General features: G+C 39.0%; 2 protein-coding genes across 2 annotated transcripts; both read left to right on the top strand.

Annotated features, from left to right (window-relative positions):
• Positions 1–91: 91 nt before the first annotated feature.
• Positions 92–12,366, top strand: sft2d1 (SFT2 domain containing 1). The gene is made up of 8 exons (XM_026189878.1): positions 92–405; positions 984–1,070; positions 2,847–2,929; positions 6,694–6,775; positions 7,052–7,087; positions 7,176–7,234; positions 9,818–9,847; positions 11,818–12,366. Exons 1-8 carry the CDS (start codon positions 340–342, stop codon positions 11,855–11,857), a joined length of 483 nt encoding a protein of 160 aa, XP_026045663.1. The 5' UTR covers positions 92–339; the 3' UTR covers positions 11,858–12,366.
• A 1,761-nt stretch (positions 12,367–14,127) lies between these two features.
• prr18 (proline rich 18) lies at positions 14,128–17,334 on the top strand. The gene has a single exon (XM_026189876.1). The coding sequence runs from the start codon at positions 14,625–14,627 to the stop codon at positions 15,384–15,386; it is 762 nt and encodes a 253-aa protein (XP_026045661.1). The 5' UTR covers positions 14,128–14,624; the 3' UTR covers positions 15,387–17,334.
• The last annotated feature ends 251 nt before the right edge of the window (positions 17,335–17,585 follow it).

Raw genomic sequence — 17,585 nt, 5'->3', positions numbered from 1 at the left:
TAAAACAAAATAATTAAACAGGATCAGAAATGTCCTTGAGGTATTACTAACCAATCAGCTACGGAGAGGCAACAGTAGCAATTCAAAGGAAGTGGCGTTAAGGAAGTCGCCTTTGAGCTGATCTGGGGTCAGTGATAGAAATGCCAGCCCCGGAAATGGTAGCAAATTGACTGCAATTAAACCGACCCCAAGTCAGTACGTACAAAGGGTAGTACACAGGAAGTCAAACTTATAACAGCTGCGATAACAGTTGTGGGTATAAACCACATAGGTTACAGCCTGAAAAAGAGAACAAGGGTCCACTTTTTTTCTGGCCAGTTCGCCAGCTAGCTCGTAGCGATGGACAAGCTTCGTCGTGTGCTAAGCGGTCGAGAAGACAACGAGGAACTGGGTCTCACTGCACAGGTAGGAACTGCTTGACAGGCTACGCTGCTAATGCTAACGGACTGTCAAGAGAACGGATAACATTCAAACGCCTAATAATAAAGCATCGCTTTCGCTGCCTGTTTAAAATTCTGAGCTAATGTTAAGATACCGTTGTCTGCATGCGATTTTATATTCACTGAGTTAGCGGCTTGTAGCAGTTAATAATGAAAAAATGCTATTTTGTGTTAGCTCCGGTTAACTAGCGTCCTCTGGCCGTTTAAAGCCAGCTGTCTTGACTTTCTGTTAGCACTTAACTTTACTGAGTCATGTGTATTTATTTGTACCTCTTTTTCACGCGTTCACGATAAGGAGGAAATAAGGTAAGGTAATGCTTTCGAAGTCAGTTTATTGGTGTTTTGTATTCTACACTTTTTTCCTGCTTTTGTTTTTTATTCTTTGCAGATTCTACTTCAGTTATGTTCTGTATTTCTTAACATATGCTAGCATAATCCCCGTTTGTGGTGTGGCCGCTGTATGATTGATTAGCAGGAAGCCCGTGGGCTTTTTCTGCAGGTCACTGGGTCTGTCTTGTGACATCCTCCCATTGTTCTCACCAGGTCCTTGATGCCAGCACTCTCAGCTACAGCACCAGGGTGAAATGGTTTGTCATCTGCTTTGCTGGAGGCATCCTGTGTTCAATACTTGTGAGTGTATTTGTCAGGCAAAATTGATGTTTTTGTGTCCTTTTTGCCTTCATACTGACCAAAGGAATGTGGAGAAGGCTTTTTTTTTTTCCCTCCACTGCCGCCAAAGCGATTTCCTCTGTTACTCCAGCAGATCAGTACGATCAACTCCTACTGTCACTTATACTTAAGTAACCCACATCGGGTACATAAATCTTACTTATCAGTTTGTAGCCTTGCAGAAGAGAAGGCACTGTCAACTGTTGCTGTCAACAGTTTGAAGCCACTGCCATTTTTCGCACCCATTGTAAAATGCAGGTTTTGTTTATAGGTGGTAACATTCACAGTTACCACAATCGTTGTAGAAAATCTAGTGCCATGAAAACTCGTAATATTTAAGTCTTTAAATGCCCTTTTTTCAAAAAAAAAATTTTTCTGGCTGCTCACACACTGCTAGCCATCACCGTGTTTGCAGCAATAACTAAAATACACATTTACAAACCTATTGCTGCTTGTCTGATTACATAAATATCACTAAATGCAGCAGTGTCTTTCCAGAATGAATATCTATCCAGATTTTTTTTTTTTTCCTTTTTCCCAGAATCTTAGCTGCTTCATCTTATTAGAAGCTTCTTACAGCTGCTCCCTTATTCACATTTGATTACCTTCCTGACGCAGCCCCAAAAAGGGGATTTGTATCTCCTCCTGATCTTAAATGTGTTAGTCTTATGTGTGAACCACCACACTGTAGAGCCACCGACTATTTTATCTTATTAAAATTATTAATCATAACTTTAGATAAGGCTGAAACCCTCACAACTTATCAAAAGAAATATATTAGTGTTTTATAATCTCTTCCTATGGCTAAACATAAGCTCTGTTTACAATTGGACTGCAGCCAGGGGTGTTTCCAGGATGTTGTTTTTTTTTTTTTTTTAATTGGGCTTCACAGGGGAGACCGAGAATGCAGCGGTGGCAATAGGGGGGCACAGGAGATTAGAATGTTTAGTCGGAAATATTTAATGAGAATCGTGTATAGAAAAAGTATTTTAGACTGTTTGCTTAAGTAAAAGATTAAAGTAATGTAATAATTCATATGATGTTCAACCAAATATATTTAAAGTACTCGGGGGGGTGGGGGGGGGAATGACACTTTTTAGAATTATTTACATGATATTATTCGATTTATGATTTATGTATTGAAGCGTATATCTTTCTAATGAATACACTTGTTGATTATTTTAATTATTTATTAGTTGGTAGACTGGTACTATATAATAGTGTAATTAATCTGCAAAATAATAAATAACTGAAGCTTTAAAATGGATAGTCTGGCATAAGAATAGTAATAATCACATTCAGAATTTAGTAGAGTAAAAGCAGAAAACGGCGTAGTACTAGTAAAAGTAATTAAGTAAATATTTCAGCAGCACTAGTGCCACCCATGGCCCCTTTTAGACACGCCCCTGACTGCAGCACTGGTCCAGTAGTACTAAAGTCTATTATAATCCAAACCAACCTTATGGGCTTCTAACAGTAGGGGGAGACAAACGTTTTTCAGTACAACCACAGGACAGCCACTTCTGCTCTTTTTCTTTTTTTTTTTTCTCTTTTTTTCAGCAGGATTTTTAACCGGGTTATTAACAGTTAACCCTTTAACCTGGTTAAGTTCTAGGTCTCACTTAGTAGCTATTATATCTGTTTATTTTTGCCCCCTACCCCTTGCTGAAAAATGATGATATGAATTTGTGTAGCTGAATTATTTTTTTTCTTTTTCTTTTTTAATCTCTTTACCAGGGCACAGCACTGCTGTTCCTTCCAAGTGGCTTGAAGCTCTTTGCAGTCTTTTACACACTAGGGAATATTGCAGCTCTTGCCAGGTAAGTCCAGTTTAATTTTAAGTGTTACTGGTATTGTACTGTATTATCATCAGCATTTTGTCATCAGTATGACACACTGCAAGAAAGCAACAAAAAAAGTCATCTTAAAGGTTATATTGTCACTCATGGCTGGAGTATCTTGTCACAGTCATAATTCTTTAGTGTGTGTGTGTGTGTGTGTGTGTGTGTGTGTGTGATTGTGTGTGTGTGTGTGATTGTGTGTGTGTGTGATTGTGTGTGTGTGTGATTGTGTGTGTGTGAGATTGTGTTCATTCATAACCTGCTGCTCTGTGTTTTCAACACTGTGCCTGAAGAACTATGAGATGTTTTCAGCTCATAATGAATGACATTGTTACATATTGTCAGTATGAGTTATACAGTTTGATGCAACAAAGCAAGTAATCTAATCTTGGTGAAAGCATTGTCATTTATTAAAGTTGTCACGCCTGTGCAGCTCTGATAGCCATTTTTAGGTTTTCAAAATCTGAACCCAAGGATGAACTGAATAAATCTTTTGTGCTGTTGAGTATGTAAGAACGCACTTTGTACAACTTTTAGTGTTTGAAACTCAAAGACCTCTAAAGTCTTTGAGTTTCACCATCATCAGTCATAAATACAGATTTGTAGACACATTTTATTACAGCAAACTTGCGCTGTGCTTTCAGACCTCTTATCAAATTTGTACCCATTTTATTTGAATTCTATTTCTTCAGTTAATATTTACTCTCAATCCTTGAAACACTACAGAGTTTGCTGCTGAGAGTATACAAACTAAAACTATTGGGAGCAGGTCATTGGTGTGGGGCTGCCTTGTTTTTACTGATTCTTTTACCAGCATCATATTTGAAGTATAATGTAGATTCTCTGCTGATATTGTAAACGTATAAGTAGACCAGTTTAAACTTTCAATGCTTTAGTTATCAGTTTAGGAGTGAAAACCAGTACAGAAAATGTACTCAGCCATAAAATAATTGACTGGAGTTAGAATGTTTATTTTACTGCTCTGTATGCTAAATCACCAGATTAATGATTTTCTACAGCATTCATCTTTCATATTTTACTGGTGTTTACATAGATGTTCTTTATAGATTGTTAATCACCTAAAGTCTCTAGAGTGGGTGGCATTTTCTCTCGCAGAAGATTCTTAAGATCTGTGAAACACCCCTTTTAGATTGGTCAGATCCTGCCAACATCACTCCTTTCATGTGAACATGCAGGGGAAACCCTGGGTTAATTTAGTGAGTTGGAGAACTAGCTTCTTTTGACCACTTATCCTGAACGCCAATGTTAGGGTAAATGAATCCAGATAACCTGGTTATGTTGCACTCACCCAGGAATCTGTGAGTCCTTACTGACACTGTTATAATTATTCCTTATTTTGAGGCCATGAATATTATTCTTCTAACTGTTAAATTAAAAAAAACTGCGGTGAAAAGCTGGAATGCATAGGAGCTGTCAGCGGAGGTCTGCAAAAGAGCTGCATCAAAGTGTTGTGCAGTTACGTAGGCAAGGTGTACATCAGGTTCTGACATAAGTTAATTCGTAGAGCTTCAGAGGGGTTTGCAGTTTACATCCTACCTACAGGATAGGATTCCCACAGAGACAAGCAGGGGCAGCATAGCTGTGTGTCTCCTCTAGAGTCTTTTTTTTTTGTTTTTTTTGTTTTTTTTGTTTTTTTAAAAATAGGAGGATGTGAGTAAATGAGCTCCTTCTTTGTATAGGAGCAAACAGCTGTTTTCTTTCCTGTCACAGGGAACCAAACTTGCAAAGTGTGGTTAAAACTTTAGTTTTACTTATTCGGTACCAGTTTATAAATGGATCATCTTGGGGACCTTCACATAGTTAAGTCAAGACTTTCCAGTAGAGAGAAATCTAAACTAACCCCCTTCTTAAAAATCACCAGCAATGTAGGCGAAAAAAACTCAATATAAAGTTCAAGATTAGAAATGTATCTTTATAGATGTCACCAGATCTACAACATTTAGATTTGTATTTGTAGGTGAACTAAGGTCCAAATCTTACAGTAATGTCTTTGACTTCTTTTGACAGACACTGAACGCTTGATTTGGTGATTGTTATCAGACTGTACAGTCTCTGTTTTCAGGTATTAAATATCCAGAAGGTTAGATGCATCAAGAAACTAGGTCACCTTCTTCATAGCTCAGGTTAACAGTCCAGTGCAAAAGAGTATCATATTATTTTACAGAGCTTAACCTACTTTATAAAAACGGTATGCTGCTGGTTTCTTCTTGACGGCCACAGGTATGAAAACAGGAGGCACTATGTGCTGTGTTTTAATGACAAAAGAACACAATTATGTAACACAACAAAAGCTCAATTTAGCTTAAACTCTGATTTCAAATGTCTATTCAGTGATCTGCCAAAATCTTAACACCTAATGTGTTAAAATTACGTGATCAGTTTTACAGTCAGCGACACACTCTTTTAGGTGCCAGATCTTTTTCCCAGCATGTGTGCCAATCATTAGTGTCTTTGACACTCTGAGGAGAGAAAAAAAAGCCTCCCTCTCAACAGACCAGCAGAGAGAGCCTGCGTCAGCCCACATTACTCTTGTGTCTCATCTAACAGATGTGACGCTCCACGGACTCCCTCTGCCCACTCAGCTCAGCTGAGCCCAAAGCTGCGTGCCTCGTCAGTGGGGAAAGCCTTTGTCTTGTTAAATTCACTGACGTAACACATGCATCATGTAGGAGGTCTTAAGTGTTGGGAATGAAACATTTAAACTGTAATTATTGCCACATGTAGTCCAAATTTGATTTTGTTGGTCACGTTTTTCAGATGTTACTCATACTGTGCTGTATGCGGTCAGTGTATTACTCATGTTGTGGGGAACCAGTTTGTTTACAAAAGGGATCTGTCCCATTCTTGTGAATTTAGTTTGGGACTTCCCTGAGATTGTGGGGGGGGGGGTTGTTTTGTTTTTTTAACCCTTCAGTATTTATACATTTGTTTGTTTTTGTCAACTTTTTCTATCAACGTTTTAGGCTTGGACGGTTACATGTACTGCTTTTCCACTGCAGACACATCTCTGCCCATTTACTCTTTTCAGTGAGCAGCTGCCCATCAGTTAACAACTACAGTTGTTACTACCAAAGCCTCATAACCCCCAAAATGCAATTCAAGATGGCTGTGAAAGCAACTACATATTTATTGTATTCAGCCTCTGCTGCACTGCAGAAAATCACTGGGGAGGGGAAATGACTACTTAATGCTATGAAGGCAAATTATAATTATAATAATGATTCATAATTCGAGAGTATCTGTGGAGCATGGCCACCTGATGGGCAGTTATCTGGTTTACGTTTTGTAGTCCACTTGTTGGCAAAGTTCCATTGGCCAATTACTTATCAGCAAGCCTCAGTGAATGCAGGTATACAGTGCTTAAGGACCACACTTACATAATCAAAACAATCAGCTATCATGTGACATGAGCTATCAGTTTTTACTCATCTGTAGTTGTAATTGTTGACCAAACTGGAAGTCTTAAAGTAGAGTGGTTAAACTGGAAGTCCTGATAAACTGATGCTGCCTTTGGAGGCAAATGCAGATGAGCCAGTGTGACTGTTGCAGTGGAAGGCTTGAAACTGAGCTTTTTGTTTGTTTTCTTAGCTTAAACTTCTATATTGTTCAAAAGTGATGCGTTGAGGGTGTGAAGTTTTTCCTCTGCTTGTTTGACAACCACAGCTATAACTGACCTGTTTACTGAGCTTAATCCATCTACTTTTTTTATTGTTCTCCCAAAGCACCTGCTTCCTAATGGGACCACTAAAACAGCTGAAGCGCATGTTTGAACCAACACGACTGATAGCAACCATTGTTGTGCTGGTAAATACTGTGTTTTACTATTTTGACTTAGATTATGCAAGGCACTGCACTTCCACTTACAGTAGTTGGTGGTTTATGAGTAACGTAACTTAACAACACATTTCACCTTGACAGTGTGGATGTTTTCTTGAGTAACATTTAAATGTTTTGGGGGTTTTGTTTGTTTTTTACGTTGTTTTTCTGATAGGTTGAAAATAAATAGAGAGAAATTAAAACTGAACTTTGTACAAGCAAGCAAAAAGTTTATGCAAGCTGATCTCTCCTTTCTTCTTACAGCTCTGCCTGGTCTTAACGCTTTGTTCAGTGTTTTGGGTAAGTATGTTTCAATACAAACAAATCAGTTTGCAGTTATTAATTTAAAGTAGTGTTATTAAAATTGTTTTTTTTATTGACTTTACAGTGGGGTAAAAAGGGACTGGCCATAATCTTCTGTATTCTGCAGTTTCTGGCAATGACGTGGTAAGGATGACTTAGTAGTCTAAACCATTTCAGTACAGTTTGTTCATTATTCACACCTACAGTGATCAGCCTCAGACCACTGACACTTGCAATGAATAACTCATTAACATCCAACAGTTTGCTTAGAAACCCTAGCTCTTATTTTATGTTATACTTATGTTGAAATCGCAACATAAGTTTATTTTATAGTATTTGTAGATACATCTGTAAGTGAGCCACATATTTGGCTAAAAGTGTAAAGGCGAATACACTTAATTTTAGCCAAGCTATACTGGATTTTATTGTTCAGGGAAAAATGATAGCAAGCACAATCCAAGTATATTGATTAAATTGGTTTACCCTAGTTTGCCAGAGCAGACAGTGACATCTGTTTGAAATGCAGGTTACAATTAAAGGTGTTGTAATAAGACTGATGGGCAAGAGGCCATGCCTGATTGTAGGTCAGCGTATGTTTGCCCTGTAAAGAAGAAGGCAGGATCGTGTAGTGCTATTTAGCTGTGGGGTTTGGGCAGACAGGCATGGATTGTTTACACACAACACGAAGTGGCTGCCAGCTCTCTGTGGAGTCATTACTATAATGAAAACTACATGTGAACAGTCCAGGGAGAATACATGGCACCTATTAGTCCTTAATTAGTTATCTGTTCTTATGCTACGTGTGTAACACAAAGAGCTAAACAACCCATCTTTCACTTATAAGTTATAGTGTTTTAAAAACTGTGACTTTATAATGTCTATTTACAACGTCCACAATTTCTTTTGTCATTTAACTGCATGTCCTTTACTCAAATGTTTTAAAGCAGTTTTTTTTTTTTCTTCTTCTTCTTTTTAGTTCCTTTTTACATTTAAAATCTTCATAAGTCATGAATCTTTTTCGTCTGAGGGTAATGTTATTTTTACTAGAGCATTTTATAATATTTGGCCTTTTTAGTTTGCAGAGCTTAAAAGAAGTTTTCAGTAATTTTGCAAACGGATGAATTGCTTAAGTTTTTTAGCCTGTTGTTAAATTGACTTAAATGTATATCAAATGTATATCAAGCTTACAAGCTATTTGAGCTTTTATTTGACATCCACACAGTCAGTGGAATTAAGCTTAACCTTAGTCGTGAATGAATGATATGGATTAGCCTGTCAGTAATTTGTACGTTCACTTATTTGAACATATTTGCACAGCAGTAACAAAAGACAGTGTGTGTGACTGCATGGAAAAACAAGCCAGTAGGAACTATGGAGGAAGGGAATAGCCTGTGTCAGCCTTACAATCACACTGCTTTTACACCTACATGTCGTACATTCATTTCCGCTCTGCCTGCGTTCTCAAAGGCATCACCATGGAAACCACAAGTCACACATCCAGAACTCATTCTTAACAGACTGGGGGCATAGTGCACTCCCACGCAGCCACTCAGACGTCTGTGCGAAGGTGGTTCCGTAATAAGACGTCGCCACTGACCCGCACAGATGGGGTCAAAGTCCAGTCCTTGGGCTGAATTCTGTGAAATGACCATATGATCCTCAACCACAACTGACTGTCACAAGCTCAGGATAGTTACAATGGTTTTGTTATTAAACATCCTTCTTTGCTCTAACTAAATTAAGATAGTCAGAAGATTCACGTGTAAAAGTGTGTTACACTGCTTGTTATATTTGTTACAGCTCTGCTTAAGACAGATGGGGATTCTTGTCGTTATGCTTGTCGGTATGCTCATGTTTGCGCTCTAGTTGATTATTTAACAGTGTCAGTGCATTCCTCACATATTTAAAATACATCACTGGTTTCATCAGGAATCTATTAAGCTGAACCTTAGCCGTGATCATTTCCTGGATAGGGTTCTGTGTTTGTTTCAGAAGTGTGCCTGGTACCTTTCTGTCCACAATTATTTGTACAAAGATTACAGTATGTCCAATTAATGTCCAATTACATTTTGTTAATCACTGCTAAGTGATATTTTTTGTTTTGTTTTTTTTGTCTGTCCCATTTGGTTCTTTTGCAATCAGAATTGTTGTCTAAAGGCAAAGAAAGATGCCCAACGGATTTACTTTACCAAATGGACCATCCCAGCCTTGCCTTATTGGTCTATTTGATTCACCTTTGCTTTGATTGTTTATTTTATTTTCATTTGCTGAACACGGCACAGACTTGACTGGGGAAAAGAAAAGAGAGAAAGAAAGGGGGAAAGGAAAAGAGCGGGGAAGAGGGACTGTGATAAAACTGCTAAGTGATATAAAAGAACCTTTGTCATAAGCATTATCGTATCAGATTTCAGTTCCTGGAAAGATTTAAAAAGGAATTTACAGGACAACTAGTTCAACGTATTTTGTTGTAGTGGCCTTAAATAATAAAATAAATGTAAACATTGAATCAAATTTAAAATGAGTTAAGGGACACATTCATTCATTCTTCATCAGTAGGTGAATACTAATGCAAAGGACTTTAAATACAGGTAATCTGCTTAAACTGGTACATGACATGCACAGTTCATTCGTAATTAGTATCTTCTTCTACAATCAATATCTGTCCTAAAAATATCCCACCATCACCAGTATTTTCCCTCATCCTTTTGTGTGTTTCTTCTCTTTCAGGTATAGCATCTCTTATATTCCATTTGCCAGGTAAGATGACAGGATTATACTTTGCAAGCTTTGCCTTGATATATGGATATGTGCTCGTACTCTCTGGCGTGCATGACCCTTCAATGAAAACATGTTTTGTTTTTTTTGTTTTTTATTTACGTCTTTCTCTTGTTTGCGTCCACCATATGGCTCTAATCCCCCAGTACGATCAGTGTAGGCTCTTGGTGTCAAACAAATGGCAGCCTGTTGTTTTCACACCCTCCATGCTTTAGTGCTGTGACATCATTGCTAAATCCATAATATCAAAATTAAGTAGCTTTTTTTTTTTTTTTTTTTCTAAATGAAATAATGCTCTTTGAATCTGATTTGCCAAAAATATTTTCCTTAATGTAGCTTTTACGTTGCATATAATGAGCTTGTGTTAAGCTTTACAGGGTTAAGGCACAATGCAAATTTTTGATTAGATCTGGCTAAGCTGTGCTGCATCAAAGACAAAAAGCCTGCAGTGTCATAAGTCGTTGTCACAGGTGTCTTAATGTTTTGCAGCTTTTCTGTAAAAGCAAAAAAATTCTCCACTGTACCAAAAGTGTTCACTTTGGTGCCATATGCTGTACCACCTCAGTGCTTTACCTCCAGGCCAGGCATGAGGTGTGATGTTGTTTTGTCAGTTCAGATGTAAGTTGGGTTATAGCTCATTTGGTCCAGAGCCCCCATGCAGCCCCCACCCACTAAGTATCTTGTGTGTTTGGGCGACCCTATAATCCATCCTGACAGCTGAGGGACGTCCTTTTAACAACCTCAAGCTCCCCCTCCCCCAGCCCAAAAGCTAACAACAAAACGAGGCCTAGACAAAGACCTTTTCCCATGTCACTCCCCAAAAAACAAATTCCTGTAGAGGAATGCAAATTTTATGGCCGGGCTTTGTTTCTTTTTTGGGCTTGATACTAAAATGCTGCCAATCAGCTGCTTCTTTGTTACTGCTGCGTTTCTTATGTTATTTGTCAACACATTTGTGTTCTGTCTCCTTAAGCCTCTTACTTTAATCCATTTTTCATTTAATTCAGACTTGATTGCTTCGGCCTCTGTTGTTTTAAGTTGTGAGATCAAAATATGCATATTTTGATCTCACGATTTTATGGGGTGACACAATGCTATAGTACTTCCCATCCCTGTCTGTGTTCCAACAGTCTCCGATACCTGGCTGGCCACTGCCATAACACATGGCCAGTGGACTTGATCCTTTAATGTATTTTACCTTGTTTCCTATTTATATCCCCTCACACATGCAGAGAGAGATACTAAAACCTGCTGCCTGTGCACGTCCCACACCACTTTAAGGCTGCTTTTGGCTCAGACATCTAATCAGAAATTGGGGAAAGCCCTTGAGACTGATAATTTATTTATGCAGTGGAAATGACAATAAGCTTTAAGTGATATATTTTTAAAAATACAGAGGTTGGTTTGTTTGTTTTTTAGGGGTTTTTTTTAAGTTCTTTTTTTTTTTTTTTTTTTTGATAAAAACCAAAGCATTTAAGGAAGCAACCCTTCTCTCCAGCGGCCTCCCCTCCTCCCTGTCAGACTGCTCATGATCCCCCTTGTTCTTTTAACCTTGACTGGTTTCGCACCTCCTCCTTCCAATTTCGAACGTGTCTGCAGGCAAAGTCTGCATAGCAACCACTGATGGCAAGAACAAACTGTGTGAAGCGAAATAGAGTAGGCAACGATCTGTGGTCGCCATGGTGATGGATTGCATTGCATCATCCTTCAACTTGGTGTACCTGGGGAAAAAAAAGAAAAGGAAGACCCCCATCATTCTGAGCATGTGGTCCCTCCCCGCCAAAACACGCTCACTTATTCATGATGAGCCCCACCCAGATCATCGTAAAAATGGACTCATTGTTGCTTTTAATTTTGTACGCATGGCAGAATTTTGTCTTTGCTATATTTAGTTTTTCCTTTCATTTCTTAATTGCCTTTTTTCTGTTTCTCTCTTTTATTTGTTTTGACAGGGATGCTGTGATCAAGTGCTTCACGACCTGTCTGAGTTAGGACTCCAAAGTCTACAGTTTCCTATCAAGACTGGTCCTAATATGCAAACTGCGAACAAGAGGCTTTGTAAAATATACATGATTCTGTATATACATTATATTTCCAAATTTTTATTATGGCTTTCATACTGTGAAGTCTTGCTTTTTAAGTGTAGCTAAAGGTCTATAACTATCACCAGATAATAGGTATCAGTCTTTTGCTTTTGACATGAGTAATGGGTGCCTTTAATGGTTAATATATTTAAAAATATTCCTGAATTTTCTGAGTGTATTTATGCCATTTAAGTGCAGAAACTGATGTTGAGTCTGGTATGTGGTCAAATACAACAAAAGTGCCTTCTGATTATATGCAGCAGGAAGAAACCAGTTCAAATTTAAGTCGGGTTCTATATTTGCATTTTGAGCAGTATACAAATTAATTGTCATCTGGCTTCCTACATGCAAACGTTGTCAGAGCATTATCTCTCTCTCTGTGTGTGTGTGTGTGTGTGTGTGTGTGTGTGTGTGTGTGTGTGTGTGTGTGTGTGTGTGTGTGTGTGTGTGTGTGTGTGTGTGTGTGTGTGTGTGCGCGCGCGCGCGCAAAGAGGCTCTGAGATGCTATTCCATGTTGCTGTTTTCCCCTTGGCAATTGTGTCACTGCTTCACTGATAATGCCTGAAATATGATTTTTTTTTTTTTTTTTTTCTCTACAGCTAAACAGAATTTAAAAAGCACTCAATCTTCAGTGCATCATGTGAAATCATGTTAAAAATGCTTCTCCTTTTTAGGTTGATTTCCTGCCAGATGTAGCAGTGACCCAGTTAATTACGCTTTTCTGAGCATTGTGATTTTTACGTGACCTAATAACCCAATATAGCTGGCATCATGTTCCCCTATACCGCTTCAGCGTGATGGTGTAGCCTTTGAGGATGTGGTTGTCATGACAACCTCCTCCAGAACACTCATAACCTTTTCCTACCCCCATTTGTGGTGCAGATGTTCACATACTACTAACAAAGGTCTTTCTGCTTTTTAGAGCTCCTTGGGCCAGCAGTCTTGATCCCTTTGCATTTTTTTGCATTTAAACTAAAATGTGTTTTTCTACGTAATAAGAGCACAGCTCAAGTTGTTTAGTGTTTTTTTTTTGTTTGTTTTTCTTAATTGCTTTATCAGATTAAATAATTCCTTTTCTTTTCTTGCTACGCTTATGGGTTTTGTTTTGTTTTTTTTGGGGGGGGGGTAGACACTTGTATTTTTGTTGGATTACCATGGGCGAAATCTCCCCTCAGTACTTATTGTTATCGGACTTGGCAGAGACGCAGCAAATCCCTCTCGAAGTAATCTTGGGGGGGATAAAATAATTCTTTGAAATGAGTTTGTCGTCTTTGTTTTTTCTGATTGGTTTTCCATAGCAGCCATTTTTGGATTACACCAAAGTTTGAAGATGAATGGGAAGAACCCTGACCCCAGCAATCTGTTAGCGTCCCAACTGTTTCCCCTTCAGTACATTTAATCTGTTGTTATGTCAGAGAGAACGGCGATCATGCCTCGGCGAGCACTGAAATTAAACAAGTCTGTGTGTCTTCTTTAGCTTAATGATCTAAGTCTTCTTGCAGAGATGAATAAATAACTTGGCCTGTGTTGTGGTGGGAGTTGCTGTCCCAGTTATTGATTCTAAGTGTCTGAAGACTGTTAATTTTCAAAAAGCATTAAACACACATGCATTTTAGATGTAGTTTTATTTCCCCATCCCCAGAGCAACTGCATCTGATGCATGACTTAAAGCCAAGATGTTTCACGAACCATAAAATATGCAGGCAATATAAAATCGTTTAATAACTACAGATTAGCAAAAGGGCTCATTGATTTCTGCCTGTCAGAAAGTGCAGATAGAAGCAAAGAAGGACAAAGAAAAATCCATATTGCAGATTATTTGTGTATCCTATGAGATGCTATTTCATAGTCTACATGGCTAGAGTAACAAAAGTGACTGTCAATACACATCAGATAATTGACATTTGAGATCATATTTACTGAAAGGATACAAGGAAACTGCATGCCATTGTTCCTGTGACATGTTCAAGGACACACTGATCTGAGCACCAAGGACTAAACTCATGATTATGACCATAAGTTCTCTTTCTTTTCATCCAAGTATGTTTTGGCAGTGCAAATAAATTACAGAGTATTGATACTTTTGAAGTTGTTGAACTTTTTGAGTTTTGTATTTCGAATAAAGATGTTATGGGCTAAAAATGTTATAAGAAGTCGTTTTTTTTCGGCTTTATAATTCTTTTTTACTGGGTTGAAATTTAGTTCTTTAACGGCATCACTTTTGTGAAAAACATTCAATGATGACTCATAGTTTTCAGGCTCATTATGTCCTGAAAAGCTTATGATGGGTACGATAATGCACGAGAAATGGATCCAGTAACTGGAAAGCAGCAGAGAGGCGCTGTGACAGGCGATGAGGGGAACTCTGGGTGGATGTGGCTCATCGTTTGAGGAAGTTGTTGAAAATTATGAAATGACATCATCAGTTTTTTCACGGCTTTGTTTGGCGCTTCTTGCCACGCCTTCCTGCCGGCTCCTGCATAAAGCGGCCGGGCTGCCTTGTGTGAACCAGTTGAACTCCAGTCAGCGCGGACAACAGGTGCAACGCAACCCCCTCCACCTTGTCTGTTGGATTATGCCCGCAGAGCGCCGGTCGTCGCTTTACGCAGGGCTTCCTCTTCTGCACTCAGAATAATTTGCACGCTTTTATATCCTGACCACTTCCAGACACAACGATGCCTTTTCCACCCATCAGCCTCCACCAGCGGATCTCATCGCCTGGCAGGGAACTATTCGGGAAAAAGAAAGCCAACGGAGTGCCTCCTGAGCAAACCAGCAAATCCTGCGGAGAGAGAGGGGGGTCGGATAAGGAGAAACAACCCACATCTTGGGCATCGGCGAATTTAAGGAACTTGGGGCGAAAACCCCAGCAGGACAAAAATAAAAGCCCCACTCAGAAGCCCGGTGCCGGGCAAGAGACCCAGGGAAAGTCTTCGTGGTTGATGGTGCCGAAACCTCAGGATTCATCTGAAGGAGTCAGGCGCTCCAGCTCCATGGACTCCACGAGACAACTCAGTGGAAAAGAGGAAGGGAAGAAGGAAATTCAATTTACACTCAGTCTCACCCCCGAAGCCATTCTTGTCATCCAAAAACGGAATCTAGAAAAACAAATGATGGCAAAGCAACAAAAGTGTTGCGCCGGCACCGATTTTCGGCACCGGCGAGTTTTTCCATCCAAAAAGACGCACGGGGGGTCCAAGGGCTGCGCGCCGGCCGCCAAAGCAGAGAGCGCGGAGCAGGACATCACCGCCATCGTTAAAATATCTCTGCTGAATGACCAATACAAGTACGATGATGTGGAGTATGAAGACGAGGACGGGGATGTGGATGAGACTGTTGTAAGGAAATGCAAAGAGTGGCTAAAAGGGGTCGAAAATGCCGCTGCTTTGGGAAAAGTCGACAAACTTTCCGCACTTCCGCACCTCAAAGGCTGCTGACACCTGGCTTTGATGTCTTGTTGTTAAGCCGGGACTCTCAGTGTGATGGACTCGTGAACAATGTGCAATTGGTGTAGATCTGTTGCAAAGGCATCCTGAATTTTAATGTTCTCAAGTAAACGTTAAAGGGAGGAAATCCACGTGTCTTCAGATGAATGTCAGTTTGTTAAAGAAATATATATTAAAAAAAATAGATGTCAATACCTTTAAAAAAAAAAAAAGTCAATTAATTAAGAAAACGAATGAAATGAGGAAATTCCATTGAAATCATAAAAAGTCAAGAGGGAATCATTTACATTCCCCATCAAAAACAGGATTTTAAAAGTATCCAGCAGTGCTTAGGGCTCGCAGGGATATTTGCTTTGGGAGTTTGATGCCTGTTCATTATTTTATTTCTTTCAGTTTTAGTTAAATACCTTTAAATTCTCGTCCTTTGCACGTGGTTTCTATTTTTCAGTGAGGCGCCTGTGGATTGGCAGAGGGGTCTGCTCCTTTGTGTGGGAGAACAATAAACTGTCAACAACAGAGCTCTTTGCCTCTGCTCCTAAAAACCAAATTGAATTGTTTATTTTTCCTCTCATAAGAGGGTTATATCCTTTGCAGGGATTTACTAGTGGTGTACAGTATGTAATGTTTACTAAATATTTGTACTGTCACATATCTTTTCAGCTCATTAATTTAAGCAAATTCTAAGTAAAAATATTTTATTTTTTTAATTATGCAACTGTCTCGATCCTTTTAAATCTTAAAAAAGCCGTATTGTGCTGTGCCTCTTAATTTAAAAAAAAAAACAACAACTAATTTGCAGTCATTTAGATTTCTTTTACACTTCTGGCCAGTTTTCAGACAAGCGTTTTAAAGGCTCTTTGTTGCCACTGTAGCTACCTGAGGCCATTTGGGCATTAGTGTTCTAAGCGTCTTAGATTTCCTGTTAAGCAGGGTTCACAAGTGTACTGTAGGGCCCAGGTGCATGACCCCTTTAGGAAATTACCTCCAGACTACCTTACGTATCACACTGGTATTAAAATTTGGTGAAAAGCCACATCTACAGGACTTGCTGCAAAGTAGCTCTAGTTTGAAGTGAACTATACTGAAAGTATGCTGCTCGGGTAGTCGTCCAGGTCAGGGGGACAGAATATGGCTGTTTTAAGAAGGAAAAAATAAAAATAAATAAACCACACATTGGAGTCGCAGATCATTTAAGCCATAAAAAATGGCTTATACTTTTGTTTTTTTTAGAGTCACACCTGCCCACAGTGCATTGTATTGATCATTAAACTAACATTCAAATGCAAACCTCAGAACACAAATTCAGTTTCTATGCACGGCCAAATACATATTTGAAATTCCTCTGTATGGAGATTCTCATTTGCAGCATTGTGTTCTGTAACTTGGTAACCAGACTTTTACTCTGTGTGCGGTACATTTTGAACTCTATTACATTTCAGACAGAGGAGTGTTGTAAGTTTAAGACACGACAGCTTGTTTGGAGGGCTCACACACCAACAACTGGTAAGGCATTTTAAAACATATACCTCCGCTCGTAACCTCAGGTAATGCTGTTGTTTGGCAGACGTTTTATTAATGGAAAAACTCAGATTTTTTTAGTGTATTGCCTCTTCTCAGTAAACACTATCTTGGCAATAGAGTTGCCATAAAACTGGAGTGCAAAGACCTGATTCAATCAAGCGCTCTTTCCTCTATTGCAGATGTATTACCAGTTGGGGACAGGTGTTTCATATGACACACTCATCAGTTGTTTTCTTCTTAAAGGTGTTTCATTCAGGAATGGATTCAAGCCTGCAGCAAATAATCAAGTGTCAAATACATGTCCGGCCATAACTCTGTAAATGTCATTGTACAGTGTGTAACACCACAGACTTTCTCCACTGTGTCATCTGGATAAACAAGCAAAGCTTCTACAATAAAGCGTTTTCTCCTGAATAGATTTTCTCGTTCAGTCTCACAAGTGATTTGGTTGTTGAGTGCTGAGATCATGGGTGAGCCATTACAGCGTGTACCAAGACTCGTTTGGTTCTCCATGGTTCCTGTAGTGATATTATCAACTGGCTTAGTGACCAAAAGTTGTGTAATCCTCTTCTATTGTCTAATTTCTATTGCGGTCTTGTTTGTGTGTGTGTCTCTGGTATTCATTACTGGCTCATATGGGCCTGAAAGCCAAGCTATTCATGAGTGAGT

Source organism: Astatotilapia calliptera, chromosome 13, assembly GCF_900246225.1.
Source record: "Astatotilapia calliptera chromosome 13, fAstCal1.2, whole genome shotgun sequence".
Lineage (NCBI taxonomy): Eukaryota > Metazoa > Chordata > Actinopteri > Cichliformes > Cichlidae > Astatotilapia > Astatotilapia calliptera.
Note: the sequence above shows the minus strand (reverse complement) of the source record. Positions and strands in the feature narration are given on the sequence as shown.

What these genes read in the sequence shown, in the direction of transcription:
- sft2d1 (XM_026189878.1), top strand. Translation starts at nt 340, where the DNA reads ATGGACAAGCTTCGTCGTGTGCTAAGCGGTCGAGAAGACAACGAGGAA. An exon ending in GCATCCTGTGTTCAATACTT is followed by an intron (nt 1,071 to 2,846) that starts GTGAGTGTATTT and finishes TCTCTTTACCAG; the next exon opens with GGCACAGCACTGCTGTTCCT. An exon ending in TCTTATATTCCATTTGCCAG is followed by an intron (nt 9,848 to 11,817) that starts GTAAGATGACAG and finishes TTGTTTTGACAG; the next exon opens with GGATGCTGTGATCAAGTGCT.
- prr18 (XM_026189876.1), top strand. Translation starts at nt 14,625, where the DNA reads ATGCCTTTTCCACCCATCAGCCTCCACCAGCGGATCTCATCGCCTGGC.